Source organism: Arachis ipaensis, chromosome B5, assembly GCF_059453495.1.
Source record: "Arachis ipaensis isolate K30076 ecotype BB chromosome B5, ASM5945349v1, whole genome shotgun sequence".
Taxonomy (NCBI): domain Eukaryota; kingdom Viridiplantae; phylum Streptophyta; class Magnoliopsida; order Fabales; family Fabaceae; genus Arachis; species Arachis ipaensis.
In genome coordinates, this window is record NC_142440.1 from 14,246,717 (window position 1) to 14,267,171 (window position 20,455).

The 20,455-nt window shown below is 36.3% G+C and overlaps 3 protein-coding genes across 5 annotated transcripts in view; all 3 read left to right on the plus strand.

The window, feature by feature from the left end:
* Positions 1-284: 284 nt before the first annotated feature.
* LOC107640192 (uncharacterized) lies at positions 285-6,248 on the plus strand. Its single transcript, XM_088486800.1, has 2 exons — positions 285-481; positions 5,249-6,248. Exons 1-2 carry the CDS (start codon positions 285-287, stop codon positions 6,246-6,248), a joined length of 1,197 nt encoding a protein of 398 aa, XP_088342926.1.
* Positions 6,249-6,278: 30 nt separating this feature from the next.
* Positions 6,279-7,520, plus strand: LOC148563426 (uncharacterized). The gene has a single exon (XM_088486801.1). It carries the CDS (start codon positions 6,279-6,281, stop codon positions 7,518-7,520), a length of 1,242 nt encoding a protein of 413 aa, XP_088342927.1.
* A 4,352-nt stretch (positions 7,521-11,872) lies between these two features.
* The window catches only part of LOC107642999 (putative sodium/metabolite cotransporter BASS5, chloroplastic), a 70,576-nt gene continuing 61,993 nt past the window's right edge, over positions 11,873-20,455 (plus strand). Inside the window, exons 1-8 of one of the 3 annotated variants that reach the window (XR_015883708.1) lie at positions 11,908-12,372; positions 12,478-12,608; positions 12,757-12,950; positions 13,027-13,279; positions 13,367-13,620; positions 13,703-13,785; positions 14,085-14,295; positions 14,423-14,757. Coding sequence is in view for 1 of the 3 variants with exons in the window: in XM_088488867.1 (XP_088344993.1) it covers positions 12,112-12,372; positions 12,478-12,608; positions 12,757-12,950; positions 13,027-13,279; positions 13,367-13,620; positions 13,703-13,785; positions 14,085-14,147 (1,239 nt within the window). In the remaining 2 variants the exon portion in view is untranslated. Of the gene's footprint in view, positions 12,373-12,477; positions 12,609-12,756; positions 12,951-13,026; positions 13,280-13,366; positions 13,621-13,702; positions 13,786-14,084; positions 14,402-14,422; positions 14,758-20,455 lie in introns of those variants that run through there. The other 2 variants (XM_088488867.1, XR_015883707.1) reach the window with 2 other exon arrangements.

The window sequence follows — 20,455 nt, forward strand, 5'->3', positions numbered from 1 at the left end:
GTCAGAATCCAACAGCATCAGCAGTCCTTTTTCAGCCTGAATCAGATTTTTGCTCAGCTCCCTCAATTTCAGCCAGAAAATATCTGAAATTACAGAAAAACACGCAAACTCATAGTAAAGTCTAGAAATATAGATTTTGCCTAGAAACTAATGAAAATAAACTAAAAACCAACTAAAACATACTAAAATCTATATGAAATTAACCCCAAAAAGCGTATAAAATATCCGCTCATCATTGACGAAACAAAGAGATCCAATTCAAAACCAAAGATGAAAGCCTATTGATGGGTCTGTTTTCCAGCGCAAAGGTCGAAGAGCGAAGAACAAGGTTTGATGGAGCAAGGGAAGGTATTGTGGTTGGGAATGAGGGACAGCTTGCACATGGAGGAGAAGGCGCCGAGGGCCTCGAGGGAGTCGCTGCATCGGGCGAGGTCGGCAATGAGGGAAAGCAAATGATATCCCTTGGTCCTTCAGCGTTGTTGTAGTTATCGCAAGCTATGCAGTTCAAGAAACCAAATCCTAGAGTAGCTCCATCGATGAAGAAAGAAAGAAAGAAAAAGGGGAAAATGGCAATGAAGAAGATGATCGAGTGTGTTTGTATTTGATCACACTTTCTATTAGCAAAAGAAATCTCCAAACAACGTCGTTTTGAGATTGTCCAGTGTGGCAAAATTTTAGCCATGTCAGTACCAGAAATGACACAGTGATCACTATGGTGCTTGGAGTTTTATCTGGAGGATCACTATGAAAAAATTTGAATTTCGAGAACAATTTCAAGTAATCGCATGAATATGAGAAATTATTATAAGGATTTATCCTTGTGTGGGATGATTCCACTTCCAATAGCTTCCTTGATCGGAAAACGGGAACAAACCAAACTTCAATTAAGCTTGTATTGTTGATTCTGCTTGCATCTACTTATGTTGTTGTTGTTTTAATTAAGCTTTTGTCATGCCTATCTAGTTTTGGACAGTTATTTAATTTATAGTTTTATACATATATTAATAATATAAGGTGAATTATATGGTAAAAATGTAAGTTTACATATTTTTCTTTTTATGGAATGAAAGAGAGATTGAAAAAAATAGGACCCACACTTTGAATAACAATAAAATAATAAAAAATAACTATAAAAAGAATTTATTTTCTCTCTTTATACCACTTCAATTTGTATAGTAGAGTGCCCCATAGTATAATAGGAGCATATGCCATTTTGATTTTTGTGCTATCTTGAGTTTCATCAATCCCCTATTAAAATACATGATTTGAGAGCTTCCATATTAGTTATAAACATGTTTGATAACTTTTTAGGATTTAATAAAATAAATTAGTTTTTGTTTGGATGTAAAAAATATAATTGATTACCTTAGGCATCAGATGATACCTTGTGATAATTTTATTTAAAAATAAAAAATAAAAATAAAATAATATGTTGCACGTGATAGTCATCTTAACTATCCATGGAGGACAAGTTTCATCTCTTCACTATTTTCTCTCTTCACGCTAACATGCATCTTTTATTTTACGTTCCTGGGATATTTTAATTCTTATTTAATTCGAAGCAGCTACTTTTTTTTTCTTTTTTTTTTTTTTTGTATTATAACGGGACTAAAGAGATGCTTAAAAAAAATTAATTACAAATTAAATGAATTCTATTTTAAGATCTAAGCTAATTCGAGTTAAAAAGTCAGCACATCTATTCTTCTTTCAATATATATTTACAAAAAGAACCTCCCAAATTTTCTTTTTTCAGCAACTAATATTTTTCAAAAGGGCATTTGGATGTTTGTTCAAATCCCATTTTCCATTAATTTTGCCAATTACCATTTGGGAGTCACATTGCACTACTACTAATTTTTTTAATGTCCATAGTCCATGCAACTTCAATTCCTTCCTCAATACCCAAAATTTAACTTTGTACGCTGAACAATTCCCAACAAAATGAGAGAAACCTACTACCGATCTTCCGTTTGCATCTCGTAGCAGCTCCCCGCAGCCAGCTTTGCTCGTGTTTCTGTCCCTTGAATTTTTCGTGTTTAGCATTGTCCATCTATCCTGGCGGTGGTGGAGTCCAACTAATGTGGATATCCTCTCTTTTCTTCATGGTAATCCTTCTTCGCCTCTTATTGAATGCTTCTTTTAATTCTTCTATCCCTTTCAGGATTAACTTGTGAGTTTAGGGGTCTTTGATAATTTTGATCATTTATTTTTCTTCTTCTCCATGTCCACAATTTTAAGCAAGTAATGATAAAGATGTCTAGCTAATTGTGTCTTTGGCTGAGACCCAATTAATTATCTAAATTGAGAGTTATTCAGTGAATCAGTGTTGCAGATTGTTATTGAAGAATTCCATTGCAATTTTAGGTTTGATAAGCTGCTTTTACATTTTTGACACCTTTGACCAGTTTTTGATGGCGTGGATAATGTCCTCCTTACTAACATTGCAAATTGAGCAGATTCCACTACTCCCAAATAGAGAATCTCTCATTTGGTATGTTAAAATTTTCCCATATATAATTTTTCAGATGACTATTTTGGATTTTTGGAGTCCTTCCTACTTCCAAATTTTTGTCTAATAATTTTGACTGAATTTTATCTAGTGTTGCAGAACTTTATTTGTAGTTCCTATAGAAAAATCTCCATTTTCTGTATGTTTCCAGCCAATTATATTTTTTTTTTTTCCTTTCCCATGCATAAACTAGTTTTTATTTGGATTTGGCAGGTTGATATGATAGGTCTTATTGACGACCCTTTTTCTTATCTTTGGGTCACACAAAAGATCTTAGACTAATTTGAATTGAATTCCTATTATCGTGTATATAATAGCATTCTTTGTCATTTATGATCACCCCTTTCACTCTCTCTTTTATTCCTTGTTTGACAGTGGAGCAAGTGCATAATATGGAAATATGAAAATTACTTATAATACATAAAAAAAAGGATAAAAAAAGTGAGAAAATATTTCAATGCAATCTAGTCTTTAAAAATTAAAAGATTAGTGTGTAGAAATAATAAATGTATTTTAGATATTAATATTTCATTAACTTGTTTGGGGATTAAATATTTAAAGTGATAAAGATAATGTAGCTGAATATTATCCAATTCTAATCTGTTTGATGTCTGTCATTTGTTACGGTAAATTTTAGAATGTTAGATTTAACGATGCGTATATATTTTTCTAAAGTGTTTGAAAATATTCTGGGTAATTTTGGAATGTTCTAAAACGTTTCAAAAGATTCCAAAAGATTCTAGAAGACTAAAAATGTTCATGAAACATTCTAGAAGAGTATAAATATATGTAGAAATATAAAAATAGATGTAGAATAATCTAAAAATATTTAGGGAAATATAGTAGGTTAGATATTTGTTATGGAAATTCTGGATATTCGATCTGGACCATTGATTAGATTTAATGCCAAGTATTCATTGAAGAAGTGGATGAATATAAATAGAGGGTGAGAATTTGAGTTTAGGCGTATTTGTAATAAATACTTGAATAATAAAGAATTTTTTCCACTAAAATTTTATTTCTCTTGTATTATTAACTTTCTTACTAAATATTGAACATTAAACTGATTTGGTCTTAATTCAAAAAATTGAGTAAATCTAAATGACAATACAACAGTGTTGAAGTGTGTACAAAATAATGACACATTACTACATGAGCGATTGAGATAATAGACGGCTAGTTGCAAGTCCTATGATTAAAATGATTTTTTATTTAAACAAATAAATAAAAATGGTTATTTCTCAGTATATGCTCACGAATTAAGCTGTAGTCCAAAATGGACAAGATCTAACCCAGAATCAGCAAAATCAATTCATAGATAGTACAGGAGAAATAGAAGTGCTATTATTAAAGAAAAGACAGACACGTGTGTGTTATATTGTAAGTTTAAATTATCTTAAAAGTTTTGATCATGTTGTTAGTAGAAATTTTTTTTATTAAAAATAAATTAAATAATATATTTATTTATTTACTGAATTTTAATGTGTGCATATAATAATTTTTTAAGAGTTTTTGATGAATCGTTAAATTTTAAAATTAGACTCAATTATTAATAAAAAAAATAATAAATCGAGTCTAATCTTTCAAAGTCAAATTTAAAATCAGTTTTCGAAAGTCAAACTTAGATTTTGCTAAACTAGATTAAACAAGAGAATAGATGAAAAAAAGAGGTTTAAAGAGTGCAAATGCAACGTTGTTTTGCCCTTCAAAACCATATTATAAAAAGATGGATTAAATTTTAATTCTTTTCGTATGACATTCATTCAATTTAGACACTAAATTTAGCCTTCTTACCCACTATTTGAATGATTATTTATTATTTATTACATATCTATTTCATTTAAATAGATTTTACATATATAATTATGATTTTATGAGTCTCATTATATATTCAAGCGATTTACGCAATTAAGTAACTAAGTCATTTAATTTATGTGTATAGGATTTCGTTTTCTTCTTCTTCTTCCTTTCTTCCTCCTCTTGCTTCTTTTTCTTCTTTTTATCCTTTTTCTTCATTTTTTTTTCATTATCGTCATCGTCATCACTATCATACCACCACATTCATCTTCTCTTCCTGTTTCTTTTTTTATTTGAATTTCTTTGATCATCTCTTTTCTTTTCTTCCTCCTCTATTATTATTATTATTATTATTATTATTATTATTATTATTATTATTATTATTGAAACAAGAAGAATTATAAAAAAATAAAATAAAAAAGAGAAGATGAAGAAAAAAAAGATGAAAAAGAAGAAGCAGTAGAAGATAAGAAAAAAAGTTTTGAATTGTGCAAAATTTATTAGAAAAATAACACCAAAATGTACCTTAATTAACTTAGCAATAAACCAAAATTACTTAATGATTACGACACACAAACTCAGTTCAAAAACAAGAAATGAACTGAAACTAAACTAAAAAATAAACCAAAAATTACTTAATGATCGTACCACAGAAAATCAGAACCAATAATACAGTCCATTAAACTAAGTTTGATATACATTAGCCAATTTTTTTCTTTAGTAGCCAATTTTTTTCTTTAGTAATAGGAAAATGATATGACCTTATTAGATGATAATTTAAAAATAATAATGATCAACTGAACCTTAGTTAATTTATAAATAAATCGAAATTAGTTAATGATTTGAACAAGTAGATAAAAGGGTTAAGTACTGTTTTCGTCCCTAAGGTCTGGGGTGAAAATTAAATTCGTCCCAACCTTTTTTTGTCGACGTGGTATCTAGCTCTGGTGGGTCGAACCGGAATGCCAACACTATAGCCACGGCGGCCGGTTCGAGCTCGAGACCTGCGGTTGCTTCTTCCTCCGTTCCAGTGTATGAGGCAGCGGTCCAGCCTGCCGCCTCCCCATCGTTTGCTGTTGATCTCGCCGGCAATGTTGGAGACGAGGTTGGATATGAGGAACATCATCCGACTGAAGTACAGTGTCCTCCACCGGCTGGTGTTGGCGAGGGATTGTGTGATGATCCAGATGATGATGAAGTCGAGCCGGATATTATCGCTGATGAAAGCGGCGATGATGTTGGAGCGAGTGATCCGATAAGGCCTACTGGTGGTTCTAGTTCTGGCACAAATCAGTACCCACCCCATTTTTCATCTTTGGATCTGGATGCCATGAGGCAGGACGAACATCTTGGGCAGCTAGCTAGATTTGGCGCTAGAGATACCGAAGGGTCTGCCGGTATGACAAAGTTCCAGGTTGGTCAACAATTCCAGGATAAAGATGAGGCGCTGTTGAGTGTCAAGAGGTACAGCATCCGCCGAGGGGTACAGTACAAGGTAGTTGAGTCTGACTATCGCCGGTACGTGAGAAAGTGTTCTGAGTTTGGAAATGGGTGCACATGGTTGATTAGGCTGAGCCTCCGACAATGCAAGGGCATCTGGGAAGTCAAGCGGTACAACGGGCCGCATACCTGTCTCGCCACCTCCATCTCCAGCGACCATAGGAGCTTGGACTACCACGTGATAGCGACATTCATCATGCCAATGGTTAGGGCTGACGCATCCGTCAACATCAAGGTGCTTCTAAATGCAACGGCAGCACACTTTGGCTTCAGGCCTACATACCGGAGGGTGTGGATGGCGAAGCAGAAGGCGGTCGTAATCATCTACGGGGACTGGGATGAGTCGTACAACGAGCTCCCTCGGTGGGTCTTAGGAGTTCAGTTGACTATGCCTGGCACTGTAGCAGTCCTCAGGACCTGTCCTGTTCGAGTTGGTGGATAGGTGGACGAGTCTCAGGCTTATTTTTATAGAATGTTCTGGACTTTTCCCCCTTGTATCGAAGCATTTCGTCATTGCAAGCCGTTGGAGAGTATTGATGGCACCCATCTATATGGCAAGTATGGGGGAACGTTGCTTGTGGCGATTGCACAGGACGGGAATTCCAACATACTCCCTGTAACATTCGCACTAGTTGAGGGTGAGAATACTGAGTCATGGTCCTTCTTTCTCTCCCACCTCCGTCAGCACGTGACACCTCAGCCAGGTCTGTTAGTTATTTCAGATAGGCATAACGGCATCAAGGCAGCACTTGAGGCACCTGATGGGGGATGGCTACCTCCGTCTGCATACCGGGCATTCTCCATTCGACACGTTGCAGCGAATTTCGCTCTCACATTCAAGGGCAAAGATGCCCGGAGGCTTCTTGTGAACGCCGCATATGCGAAGACCGAGGTGGAGTTTGACTACTGGTTTGACATCCTGCGCTCTGAGAATCCGGCAATGTGTGACTGGGCGAACCGAATTGAGTACTCGTTGTGGACACAGTACTGTGATGAGGGTCGGAGATTCGGGCACATGACGACAAATATATCAGAGTGTGTCAATTCAATCCTTAAGGGGGTAAGGAACCTCCCCGTGTGCTCGCTAGTGAAAGCCACATACGGAAGGCTGGCTGAGCTATTTGTCCGTAAGGGGAGGAAGGCCGAGGCTCAGATGGGTACCGGACAACAATTCAGTCAATACCTAGTAAAGTGTATCGAGGCCAACCTGAAGACAGCCAGGTGCTTCACGGTGACTGTTTATGATAGGGATAACTCGGAGTACACCGTGGCAGAGACGACGCCAACAGGTTCATTCTCACTTGGTACCTACAGGGTCTCACTGGGGTCTCAGACATGTGATTGTAGATACTTCCAAGCACTTCATTTCCCGTGTCCTCACGCATTAGCATGCTGTGCTTATTCACGTCTTACTTGGCAGCCTTACGTCCACCAGGTCTATCGCCTTAGTTCCGTTTTCGGTGTCTACCAGATGGGATTTACACCTCCCATTCCGGAGGGTTTCTGGCCACCCTATGTCGGGCCTACCGTTATACCGGATCCGAACATGAGGCGTGCGAAGGAGGGTCGTCCAAGGTCCACACGCATTCGCACCAACATGGATGATGCAGATCCAAACCGGCTAAAGAGATGCGGCCTCTGCAGGCAGCCAGGACACAGTCGTCGGAGTTGTCCTCAAGCCGGACGACACACCGGGACAGTTGGGATTGAGTAGGAGCGTTGTTGCGTCTTGTTTTATTTATTTTAGAATCACCACATGTATTTAATTTCAGTTATCATCCAGTGTTCTACATGGAACTAAGTTGTAACTTATAAGTTATGAAAGTTGAATGTCATTCTAGTTATGGATTTAAGTTTCTAAAACAAAGTTCATAAGGTAATGGGATGTCTGATAATACATAACATAATTATAAGGTGACTGCTTGATGAACAAATACCTTAATGAAACCATACATATGAACGATAACCAACAAAGAAGGTACAATAGATAAACATAACAACACGACATACACCAATATCCCTAAGTCATCTAAAGAGGTGGGACCCCGTGAAGCAACGGCGTGGAACACGTGTCCTCTGTGGTCGCCGTACAAGTGGCTCCTCGTCCTCAATTGAGTCGCTGTCGTCATCGGGAGCTGCCTGTGTCGGGGTCCTCGACGGGACATGGACGGGTCTGGATGATGATGGGCCGGCAACTGAATGTGACCCCATAGTCTGGGCCGATGCAGGTGTCCCACCAAGGGAAAAGGTATGCATAGGAGGCATCGTGGGTGGCTCGTTCAGATCTACACCTAGCGGTGCCTGTGGCCCTGACGTGTGAACCCGTCCTGGTGCAGCCTCATCCTCCTGCATGATGGTCCTGATATCCTCAAGGAAATGTGGTCCACCGAACTCGGCAACAACGCCATCGCTGGCAAGGAAGTCTGGAAACATGGAGCCCGGACTCACCCATGGAGTACTCTCTTGAAGGGTCTGATCGTCACTGGGAACACCGACAAAATAATCTCCAAGAGAACCACCAACACCCCCAGCGTCAGCGTGGCTCGTGGGATCCCCCATACCAGAACCATACCACTCACCGTCATGACCCCCCTGATGGGGCCTATCAACCCCCGCCGCATCACCCCCCCAGTTGCATCCCCCCCAGGCTGATGGGCAGCCTCTCTAGGCGCAGCCCCTCTCCTCCTGCCTCCACGACCACGTCGTCTCCCGCCACCCCTAACTGCGTCGTCACCGTCATCCATAGCTTGCTCCAACCAATCTACCTCACGCTGGCTACAACGTGTCCCGACTCGGGCTCTCCTCTCAATACGACGTCTGTCAGGAACATCATCGACTCGATCCATCTCTGGAACTCGGCCTGCACCCCTCTGCGTAGCCTCCTCCGGAATAGGAATACCTCTCGGATCCCCCAAGAGCATCTCCGGTGAAAGGAACCTCTTTCCGTGCTGATGCCACCATGACAAGAACTCATGGGAGGGGCCGGGATCGGGCACGATGTCGAACTGTAAAATGTGATCCGCACGCTCCTGCCAGTGAAGATGCCAGTCAGGTAAGTGCGACGGGAACCAACGGTCACCTCCTCTCCCGTCCTTCGACATCAAGAAGTCGATGTTCAGGGCGGGTCGCGGTGGGGGCTGAACGCCACCAAATTGCGGTAACACTCTATTAACCTGATGCCACTCGACCACCGCAAAGTAAATCAGGGACGTCACACACCGCCATAACATCGTATGCCGAGGCTCCAAGACCTCCGGATGGACAACCTGGATGACGTCGAGTGCGCTATAGGGCATCCATATGAACTGTAAAAAAACCAAATAAACGCAATTTTATACTTCTGACACAAAAGATAAACTGAAAGAACAGGTGGATATACATATCGGCTCAGCGTACTTACATCCCGAGGCTGTAACAAGTCGATCTTCAGGCGAGCCATCTGTACGCGGGGTCCCTTGTTGCTAATCCCAGGATTGTAACCAGACCATCTGTGTAAGAAGTTAAACATTTTATTGCAATCATGAGTCACTATACAATGCATGAAACTGCTTGCATAATCGAAAATATATACAACAGGCATACATAATACAAAACAATATCGGTACCTCGAGGCAAGGGGCCAGCTAAACGCATCATGCCCAGTAGGCCTAAAAGTAGGAAACCTCCAGAAGATCCAAGACTGCAATAACTGTAAAGGCCCAGCTAACTTCACGACATGTCTATTGGCGACCCGGCACATGCACCGGTACAACCACGCTAGTGCCACCGACCCCCAACTGTAGCCACCCATCTCCTCAAGCCGAGCGACATATGGTAGCCATCTGATGTGTATACGATTGCCGGACTTATCGGCAAACAGCTGCATGCCCAGTAACATCATCATGTAGGCACGGACAAAGCGCCTAACTGTCTCCTCGTCCGCCCCCTCGGGACACTCTCCAAATGTCTCCTGGAACCAGGTGCAGTTCACTGCGAATTTCTGAACTTGGTTCTCGGGAGGTAAAACACCAAGTAACTCATGGAACCACTGCCAGGCAGGCCTCCCACCCTCAATGTAAAGGTGGAAGTCTGTCAGACAACCACTGACGTAATGTCCGTCAACTGGCAACCCCAGCTGGTATGCGACGTCCTGAAGCGTGATGGTGCACTCTCCGAACGGCATGTGGAAGGTGTGCGTCTCAGGCCGCCACCTCTCGACGAATGCACTGACTAGGGGCTCGTCTAGTTGAAACCATCTGTCGTTCAGTCTCGCAAGATGGTACAAGCCGGCCATCTGCAAGTACGGAACGTACCTCTCATCAAGACGCATCCCCTGCTGCCGCCTAACGCTGGATATGCAACGCCGAGGCTGGGCAATAGATAAAACGCATAATTAGAACATATCCAAAAACCAATAACATATACAGTTTACTTCATAAAGAACCGAAACAAAAATCGTAAAACTTAACGCATAGTAAATGAATTATCAACATTGTCTTCAGAAACAGCTAACACAAACCACGTGAAAAAACCATTAACAAATACAACAATCACTAACAAGTAAAACCGTTAACAAAAGCAGCTACTACATACCCCTAACAGAAACCAATAACAAAACCCACTAACATAAAAATCATTTAAAAAAACCACCTCCCTACACCACTATCGTAAACCGCTAACACTGACGTAAACCACTATAAAAAACCATTAAAAAAAACCACTTGTCCATACCACTATCCAGTAAACCGCTAACACTAACATAAACCGCTATAAAAAACCATTAACAAAAACCACTTGCCTAAACCACTATCCTAAACCCCTCTCCTAAACCGCTATCTCAAACCACTTTCCTAAACCACTATCCTAAACCACTACCAATAACATAAACCATTATCAAAAACCGATAAGAAATACCACTATCACTAAACCACTATCATAAGACACGGAGAAATGGCAATATCATAAACCGCTTTCATCAACCACTACCTTGAATCACTAACAGAAAACACTATCAACAGCGCAACATCATAAACCACTAACCTCGTCGTTGATCACCCCGGCGATATGAGCAACTCCATCCAAACGATAAAGCCTCCCAGGATCGTCCCCCATCGCCTGAATATGCCGCTCCGGTCTTACTCGGCCCAAATGTTGGTCGTTTTCTCTGGGATTTGGTGGGGTATGGGAATGAGAGAGTGATTCGAATGAACTTGGTTCGAACTCCTTATATAGCCGAAACCATTGTAATTCGAATCAACTCCATTCGAATTACTCAAAACCACCAACTACACCTAATTCGAATCAATTTGATTCGAAAATCCCTCGAGTGCAACTCTCCTACTAATTCGAATTTATATAATTCGAACTACCCTATCCTAATTCGAAGCTTATCGTTTCGAATTACTTAGAAATATTGCGTGCATAATTCGAGTCTTATTGTTTTGAATTACGTTGATAAAGTTCTTGCAAGTAATTCGAATGGAATCAATTCGAATTACGTGGAAAAATGATTCGAATCCAATTGATTCGAATTACATAAATATGAGTTCTGGTGGATTGAGGTATCAAAGTTTGAATTGGCTGATTTGGGTTAAAATGAGCTGCCCTTGGCTCATTTGGGTTTTTTGTCCTTAATTTTTTTAGAGATTAAAATGTCTACCTTTAAATTATTTAGAGACTAATTTAAATAATTACTCTTAAAACAATGATAATAACATTAACAATTATAATAATAAGAATAATAGTAATAATCATTTTAATAATCAAAGAAATACTAATACTAATTATAACAATAATAATGATAATAGAGATATTATAATAATAACAGTAACAATAATAATGACCCTAATGAAAACAATAACAGCAATAATAAGTGAAATAATAATTATAACAATAATAAGAAAGAACAATGTAATAGACCAAAATAAAAAAAAGATCAGTATAGATGCAAAGATTATTGCAAGAAAGATAATATTAGTTATGACCATAAAGTTAACTTATATTTAAATTTGTCCTAATTAAAATAATTAAATATTTATGAACCCATCCTTATATTTTTAGGTATCTTTATTTATTGCTTGGTCCTTTAAGATCTGGATTATATTTTTCCCACCGAAGAAAGCTCCTTGTTGTAGTTGTAGTTTAAAATTTGAAGAATTGTAGGGAATATTATTATTCCAAGATAGTAGGTGGTCAACAGGAGCGCTGCCCGGTTGTCAACAAAGAAGCGAGGGAATAGAATCGTGTTCAGGGGAAGCTCTCGTCTGAAGAGGACGGCCAAACAAAAACTGTGCTGTGCTGTTCAAAGAAAATAAGATAATAAAAGAATGAATTCAATTTCGTTGAAGCAATTGCATACTGTGAGCTCCCCTTGTCCCATTCATACTTCAAGGCTAAAACCAGTTCTACTGCGATGCGTCTCCAATCCATTCTCCACTCCTCTCCACTCTCATCTACCGACTCCACGTCAACGTCCCTCCATCTTCCACTCCTTTCACTTTACAGATCGGAACCCCAATCTTCGTCTTCCATGCGCACCTCTTCACTCCTCCGATTCGCTTGTACCCGATCCCTCTCACCTGCCTCAGGTTTCAATTCTTTTGTTTGTCTCGTGTATTTATATCAACTATTTCTTGTTAGGGTAATTTTCCGTGTATTTGCAATTCATGACAATGCGTATTTCATTTTCTCAGGCAGTGAAGCCAGATTCAGTGCCTATTGGGGACATTCTGAAGCGGGCGAATTCATTCCTTCCTCATGTAGTCCTTGGCAGCACGCTGCTAGCTCTAATATTCCCACCTTCATTTACCTGGTTTACCACCAGGTCTGTGCATCTCAAATCACCCTTTTATAATTATTTGCATTTTGCCATGTATCTCTACGAAACCTAATTGTATAGACGAATAACGTTTTTCCTTTAAAAAGTTATTTATTTCAGCCATTAGTCCATTATCTGTTTATTTGATTCGCAGATACTATGCACCTGCACTAGGGTTTTTGATGTTTGCAGTGGGGGTAAATTCAAGTGAAAAGGACTTCCTTGAAGCTTTTAACAGGCCAGTAGAAATTGTAGTTGGTTATGTTGGCCAGTTTGTCATGAAGCCCCTTCTAGGGTATCTGTTTTCCCTAATTTCTGTAACTGTATTTGGTCTACCAACACCTATAGGTGAGGATGGGCTATGTTAAGATTAGGAAGACCTGGTGGGATATGCTTTCTAACTTCTGGCCATAAAATGAATCAGGCGCAGGAATTGCATTGGTGTCTTGTGTTAGTGGAGCGCAGCTCTCGAATTATGCTACTTTCCTCACCGATCCACAGATGGCGCCATTAAGCATAGTTATGACATCCCTGTCTACTGCATCTGCGGTTTTTGTGACGCCCCTGTTATCACTTTTGCTCATTGGAAAGAGACTGCCTGTAGATGTAAAAGGAATGGTGTTTAGCATTACACAGATTGTGGTGGCTCCTATTGCTCTTGGCCTGCTTCTAAACCGGTAGTTATATCTATAGTTTCGGATAAAGGTGTTATTCTCTGTGTTTTTTCAAAGAGTGTTATCTTTCTTACAGATTTGTTTTGACAGCTTCCTTCCTCGTATCTGTAATGCTATTCGACCGTTTTTACCTCCACTGTCAGTATTTGTGACGGCTCTCTGTGTTGGAGCTCCTCTTGCAATTAACATTGAGGCTGTTAAATCCCCATTTGGAGCTTCTATCTTGTTGCTTGTTGTTGGTTTTCATTTGGCTGCATTTGTAGTTGGTTATATCTTAAGTGGATTTGTCTTCCATGATTCTCCTGATGTAAAGGCATTGCAGCGAACAATTTCCTTTGAGACAGGTACGAGTTTTCTCTATATTATTTCATCAAGTGGTTGTCTTCTCGAATGTTACTGCTAGTAACTTCATTCATCCAACTGCAGGAATGCAAAGTAGCCTTCTTGCTCTGGCCCTTGCTAATCGGTTCTTCGATGATCAACTAGTCAGTGTGCCTCCTGCAATTTCTGTAAGTCTGGCTACCTTGTTAGACTCCAATTAGAGTAGTTTTTAAGTAGTCTCTGCCTTTTTTCGCTTTTGCATATATTTGTTTAACTGTTTATACTTTCTGCTGTTCTGCATGAATGACATATTATTTAAATGTCTTTATTTAGTACTTACTCAAAGCAACCAAGCTTATTGCTTCGTTGTGAGAAAATCTAGAGCTTTTTCTTTTCATTAAAAGAAAAAGAAAAAACTGATGCAACCATTTTCGATAAGTATATGCATTATTGTATTGCAATATAAGTAAGCTAATTTTGCTTGCAGACTGTAATAATGTCTTTGATGGGATTTTCTCTTGTGATGATTTGGGCCAAGAGGAAAGAGTAAGAGGTTGATAGTAAAGCAGATGAAAGGTATGGTTTGAGGTATGTACTGCACATTTTTCAGGAGGCACCAATAGCAGTTGGAGAAATGTCATTCAAAGCAGTTTTAACGTTTAGCTTTGAAAGTTTGAGGGAAATTTTCATGTATGAAGGTAATTGTTTGTGCAAATTGCTTAGTAGAGATCAAAATTGAGGAATCAAGTGCGAATGGACTCACATATGCCTTTTGATTTAAATAATCGTGTCTCATTTTAATTCTTTCTCCTATGTTGACGTTAGGAATGGACGAAGGAAACCCTTCACTGGCAGGTAGTTTATTGCCGGCGAGCCTTATGATATCCCCGGTTCTGGAGACTACTTTGCAGTTTTGCATTGTTTTTTTCTTTTGCAACACAACACCCTCACACGCACTACACTACATTGGTTCTTTTTATCCACCACCACCAGTGGGATTTGAAAACCAAGCCAACAACCATACATTTTTGTTTCGATTCGTTTCATTTTCTTTTCCTTTTCTTTTTGGGTACATTTTATTTTGGACTTGCTATGTTTTTATTTTTTTGGTACATTGATGAACAGGAAATTGAGACTTCTAAATTCTAAGAAAAAGAAAATGATCCAAATAAGGGGGAAAAAAGTGGGTTCTGGTTCCTAATTGCGTTAAGCTGTTGCGATAATTATCTGTTGCAATTTACATATATAACCCAACCCCCTCCCCCCTTCTTTCCAAAAATATATCTATTACAAATATTGAGTATGTTGGGTATGTCTAAAATAAGCACAATATTGTATTTATTGGATGTGTCATATTTTTATAAATTATTAGATTTTATTAAATATAAATTAAAAACTAATATAAAAGAAAGAGTATTGATAAATAGTAATAAATATAGAATATACTAGACGTCACTAGTACATAAATAAATAAGTAATTAAGTTTTTTTTTATATACAACATTCTAAATATAAAATATATAAATACAAAATTTTTTTTATTTATTTGGATCAATTATCATGTAATAAATTTTCTATAATATTAAAAAATATATTAAAATAATATTCTAAAATAAAAAATAAAAATATTTATAAATTGGCTTTTTCAATTTTCCTTATGATTAATAATTCTCCGTGTTGAAATTTTTATTACATTTTTATAGCTAAAAATTTCTAATTAAATTATATAGTATAAAAATTTGCTAATCCTTAATTTCATCGACGGATACAAAAACATCACAATAAATATAAAAAATAAAAATCAAGAATTGATACTTTTCAATTAATATTAGTTTTTTATTTTTTGATCGATTCACTATTTTGTTGGTTAATTATTGATTAAGAATAAAATTAATTTCTCAAGAAAATGGAATAAAATACTCCGCTACAATATATGATTTTTTTAATCTACAAATGAATAATAGGTTAAAAAACAAATGAAAAAATGGAATTAAATGACTTTTTACAAATATTATTTCTTGCTAATATTATTCATTTATTTTTTTAATCTATTATTTTAGTATTTTATTATTTTTTCTACAATATATGTTGGGGGGACCCAATAGTATTTGTCTTTTATTTTTTTAATAACTTAAGAAATAATATTTGTACATACTTTATGTGGCAATTTTTTATATATGGGAGATTTTTTTGTAAAATACAAAAATATTAAATTTTTTTAAATTTTATAAAATATAAAGGTGAAATTATAAAACAAGAATCACTGGGTGAAATTTTTGGTTTTTTAAATAAAAATAAAAATAAAAATTGTTGCTTGAGATTTTTATTTTTTAAATTAAAATAAAAATTTGTTGGGTATTCATTTTAAAAATAAAATATGAATCGTGGTGAGATTTTTGTTATTTTAAATTGAAAATAATAATTTGTATTAAAATAAAAGTTTTTTGGGTTTTCATTTTAATAATAATTTGTATTATATAATAATATTTTTAACAAAATAATTAATTAATAAAATTTTAATATAATAATTTAATTATTTGTCATAATATTAAAATAAAATTTAATTATTTTATATTTTTATGTTGTAATTTAGAATATTATTTTAATATAATTTTTTAATATTATAAAAATTTTATTACATGATAATAGATCTTAATAAATAAAATATTTTTCGTATTTATATATTTTATATTTATTATTTAAAAATAAAAAATTATTTTTCTTATTTAAAGTATTATATATTAAAAAATACTCAATTACTTATTTATTTATATATTAATAACGTTTAGTGTATTCTATATTTATTATGCTCTATTAATACTCTTTTTTTTATAGCAGATTTTGATTTACATTTAATGAAATTCAATAGTTTATAAAAATGCAGCACATTTAATAAGCACAAGTTGTTGTGTTTATTTTAGAGATACTTACAAATATTTATTATTCTTTAGGTAAAACAACATCCTTTTTAAGAATCACAAGGGTGAATACCCTTTTTCAGTCCTTGACCATTTTTTTTTTTGGGACATATTACACCTTAATCATCATTAAACTTCAATCAGGTTCCCACCCATTAATATAATTGGACAAACTCCCATAATCAATTGCCAACAAGTTATCAATATGACGTATTAGGTGGAGTCAGAGTTGTCAAAGTCAAGTGTCACGTATCAATAAGAATAGTTGCATGAACTTAAAATTCTCTCCGTAACACTTAACCTAGAGATCAATCAAATCAATATAATTTACCTCAAAATAAGTAACCATACTTTACAGAATTAAAGCAACAAGGAGAACTTAGTAACAATCAGGATTACAACAAAATTAACCAAACAGTTTTCACTTGTTAAAAGCACCAGACCACTGCCCTTCTCAATATTTTTGTATTTAACCATCTTTTTTCTCTATCTCTGCAATCATTTCTTTTATCTTTTTCGTTGGGTTTGCAACTCCATGTTGTGCCACTTCATCAATATATAAAGAGGCAATGTACTCATTTAGCCAAACAAAATATTTGTAATATCATGCGTTGTTCTATAGTAAAGATACCTACTATTAAATTTTAAAAATCACCAAATAACTCGGCAAACCTAACAAAACTCTAAATATAAAACTTACCTTAAAATAAGAACAACCAAAGAGAAGTCTCCTTAAATTTTGTGAAGTGCCAAATTCGAATAAGATGGCGTAAGTTCCGCAATTACACACTAGAAAAACAAATTTCTTCTTCATTCTCCTCGACATTCCTTCCAAACTACTTCCATCAATACTAATTCGAGTGCTCCAACTCCACTCATATCCATCGCATTTTTTTCGCAATTGCATGAAGAACCAAAATTTGCAGTACCCATGTCCATCGTTGGTTAGTCTTCTCACATAGATGCAAGATGAAAATTCTACCTTTTCAATCATTTGAGAAATGGGGTTTATGAATGGCAAGTGACGTCGACGTTTCAATTGTAGGTAGGGGAGTTTTTAATCCCTGCAACGATTCTTATTGACACGTGGCACTTGGCTTTAACAACTTAGACTTCATCTGACATGTCATACTGGTAATTCGTTGGCAACCGATTACAGGAGTCGATCGGTCCAGTCATATTGATAGGTGAAGACCTGATTGAGATTTAGTGATAATTAAAGTGCGATATGTTTCACAGAAAAATGATCAGGAGCTGAAAAGAATATTTACCCGAATCATCATCTAAAACTTTTATACCGAACCTTTCACTTGTTTTTCTTTTTTTCTTTGGGTCAGGACCTTTTACTTGATTTAGCAATGATTATATCTTTAGTTCAACAGATTATGCATTTAATCGTCAAAACCTTTTTTCTTTTTTCTTTTTTTTATCCTCTTTTTGGCATGAATCCTCAATAGTTTTTTTCTTTTTGGTCTTGGTATCCTAAATTTGTTTTGTTTTTGAACAAGGTATCCTCAATAGTTTGATTGTCCTATACAAATATTTTTTGGTGAACGTCCTATACTAATTTTACTACTGTTTTATGCTGGATTATTTTTGGACATCATATTGGGCTGCCTTCAGTCTTGGTTATAGGATGCACATCCAAAGGCTCAACAAAATAGGGCTTTTTTGGATAAGTGAAAAAAAAGTAGGGTTGAGCTATTAGGGGGTAAAAATAGCTTTCAAATCCGTGGGCCCTCATAATTGGGTTTAGCTTTTAGGCCCAAAATAAAAAATATTCCCGATCGTGAACAAAAAAGGAAGGTTATCCGAAGTGAGGGTTGGAAAATTGCAGTGGATAGCGCTGTGGTGTTGTGTCCGAAAATTGCAAAGATGTCGGTGGCAAGCTTGTACTCAGGAAGAGGTTGGTGTAGTGCGGAAATTCCTGTTCCGTGGAGGTCAAGATCCAGTTGCAGTGAAATTAGAAAGCTTTTGAAATGTGAGATAATGGGAAAGGTTGAATGTGAAAGCAATATATTGAAATCGGTTGGTGTAGTTGGAGTTGGAGTAACTGTGTTGCAGTTTGTGAGCTATGTAGAACCCGCGTTGTCTCTGCCGTTGCAGCTCCATGAACCACCGTTGGCCTCTCTTTGCATGCCCACGTGGGCCGTTCACGTCTCCAGCGTCGCTGAATGGTCCTTCTCTCTCTCTAACACACTCTCTGCTTTATCATTCATGCTTTCATTTCGCTTCATTATATTGTTGCTTTTCTATTTGAAGGATTATAGCCATGGCTTTGTCCTGGCAAAAAGGCGAAAAATCCGGTCATCAAGCTTGGAAGGGCCTCTCTTGGGGTATGGTGAGTTTTTCCTTAATTTTCTTTCTTGGGATGCTCCCATGCATAAAATGTCTTTTTTTAGATATTTTTTAATAATTAAAATTTAACTCATATAATTATTTAAATTGTATTATTTTCGTCAAAATTATGTCAGATAAATTAATTGATAAAAAATTAGTGAATCAAATTTTGAATCAGTTTAAATTAATATTTTTTATAAAAAATTACTACAATATTTCTATTATATAAAATGACTAAAATACTCTTATTATATATATTAATTTTAAAAATTCTAAATTCTAGTCGTTTTTTTTTCTGTCGTTATAGAGTTAGAATTTAAAGTTTTCAAAATTAATATATATATATATATATATATATATATATATATATATATATATATATATATATATATATATATATATATATAAGGATATTTTAGTTGTGTTTTAGTTGTGTTTTATAATAGGGATATTTTAGTAATTTTTTATAAAAAATATTAATTTATACCGGTTCAAAATTTAATTTATTAATTTTTTTGTAAACTGATTTGTCCAGTCTAATTTTTTTGTAATTTATTAATAATACAATTTAATTGATTATATGTGTTAAATTTTAATTTTTAAAAAACATCTTTTAAAAAAGACATTTTTGACATCTTTATCTAAGTGGCTCCCTTCTTTCTTTTATTATTAATTAGCTCTTATTTGTGTGTATGTGTGTGTTTGTTCTGATTGATTGGTTCTAGGTACTTCTTCTTGGTGGAGCACTTCGTGCATATACATGACATTTCTTTTATAACTGAGTCCTCGAGGTAACTTCATTATGTCAAATTATTATAATTTTAGGATTAATGAGTTGTGCTCTCAAATCCAATCTATGCAGAAGTCCAGTTAACATTGCTATGAAAAATTTCTTGCTGCAAAATAATAGGTGATACGTCACCCTTATTCTCGGCCGCCCGAAAAGCTCGGCACGTGAATAGATAAGATCGGCCTCACACCAGCTGCCCGATAAGCTCAGCATGAAAACAGACAGGAACGGCCTCACCCATTTGAAAATAAGAAACGTGCTCAGCAAACCTAATCACCAAAACAGAATATCATAACCAACCTACAAACTAGGACTTATTCTCAGTAAAACGGATAAAACAACTCCTATAAAGCCGAGCTAATATCCTCGGCTAAGGTTCAGGTTCCATTCTCAGTATTCTATTCTTTACTTAGCTAATTCACTAAAGATCATTACTAACTTGAGCGTCGGAGTATCTTTTGCAGGTATTCCTACCGCGGTGTTCGATCCAGACCGACGTATAGCTCTTCCTCTCCGACAGCTGCCTGCTCGGAACAGCTAAATCTCGGTCACCCCATTGCCAGGACGAAACACTTGGCGCCCACCATGGGGCCGGAATATATCTGACCTCACCATTCATTTTATTTAGTATCTTACCTTATTTTGCAGGATTCTCTATCCTCGAACATGGCTGACAATGGGAACCCCCAACCCACACAGGCAGAGCTCTTAGCTCAGATCGCCGAACTCCAGGCGGAGGTGTGGAAGATAGCTGAACTGTCCGCACAGAACAATGGAAAGCACGAAGGAGAAAGCTCTAAAAGCTCGACGC

Excerpts from the sequence above, each read along its gene's own strand:
- LOC107640192 (XM_088486800.1), top strand. The coding sequence starts at position 285 with ATGGGTCTGTTTTCCAGCGCAAAGGTCGAAGAGCGAAGAACAAGGTTT. Across the intron at positions 482-5,248 it reads CTTGGTCCTTCAGCGTTGTT|CTCTGGTGGGTCGAACCGGA; the intron begins GTAGTTATCGCA and ends CGTGGTATCTAG.
- LOC148563426 (XM_088486801.1), top strand. The coding sequence starts at position 6,279 with ATGTTCTGGACTTTTCCCCCTTGTATCGAAGCATTTCGTCATTGCAAG.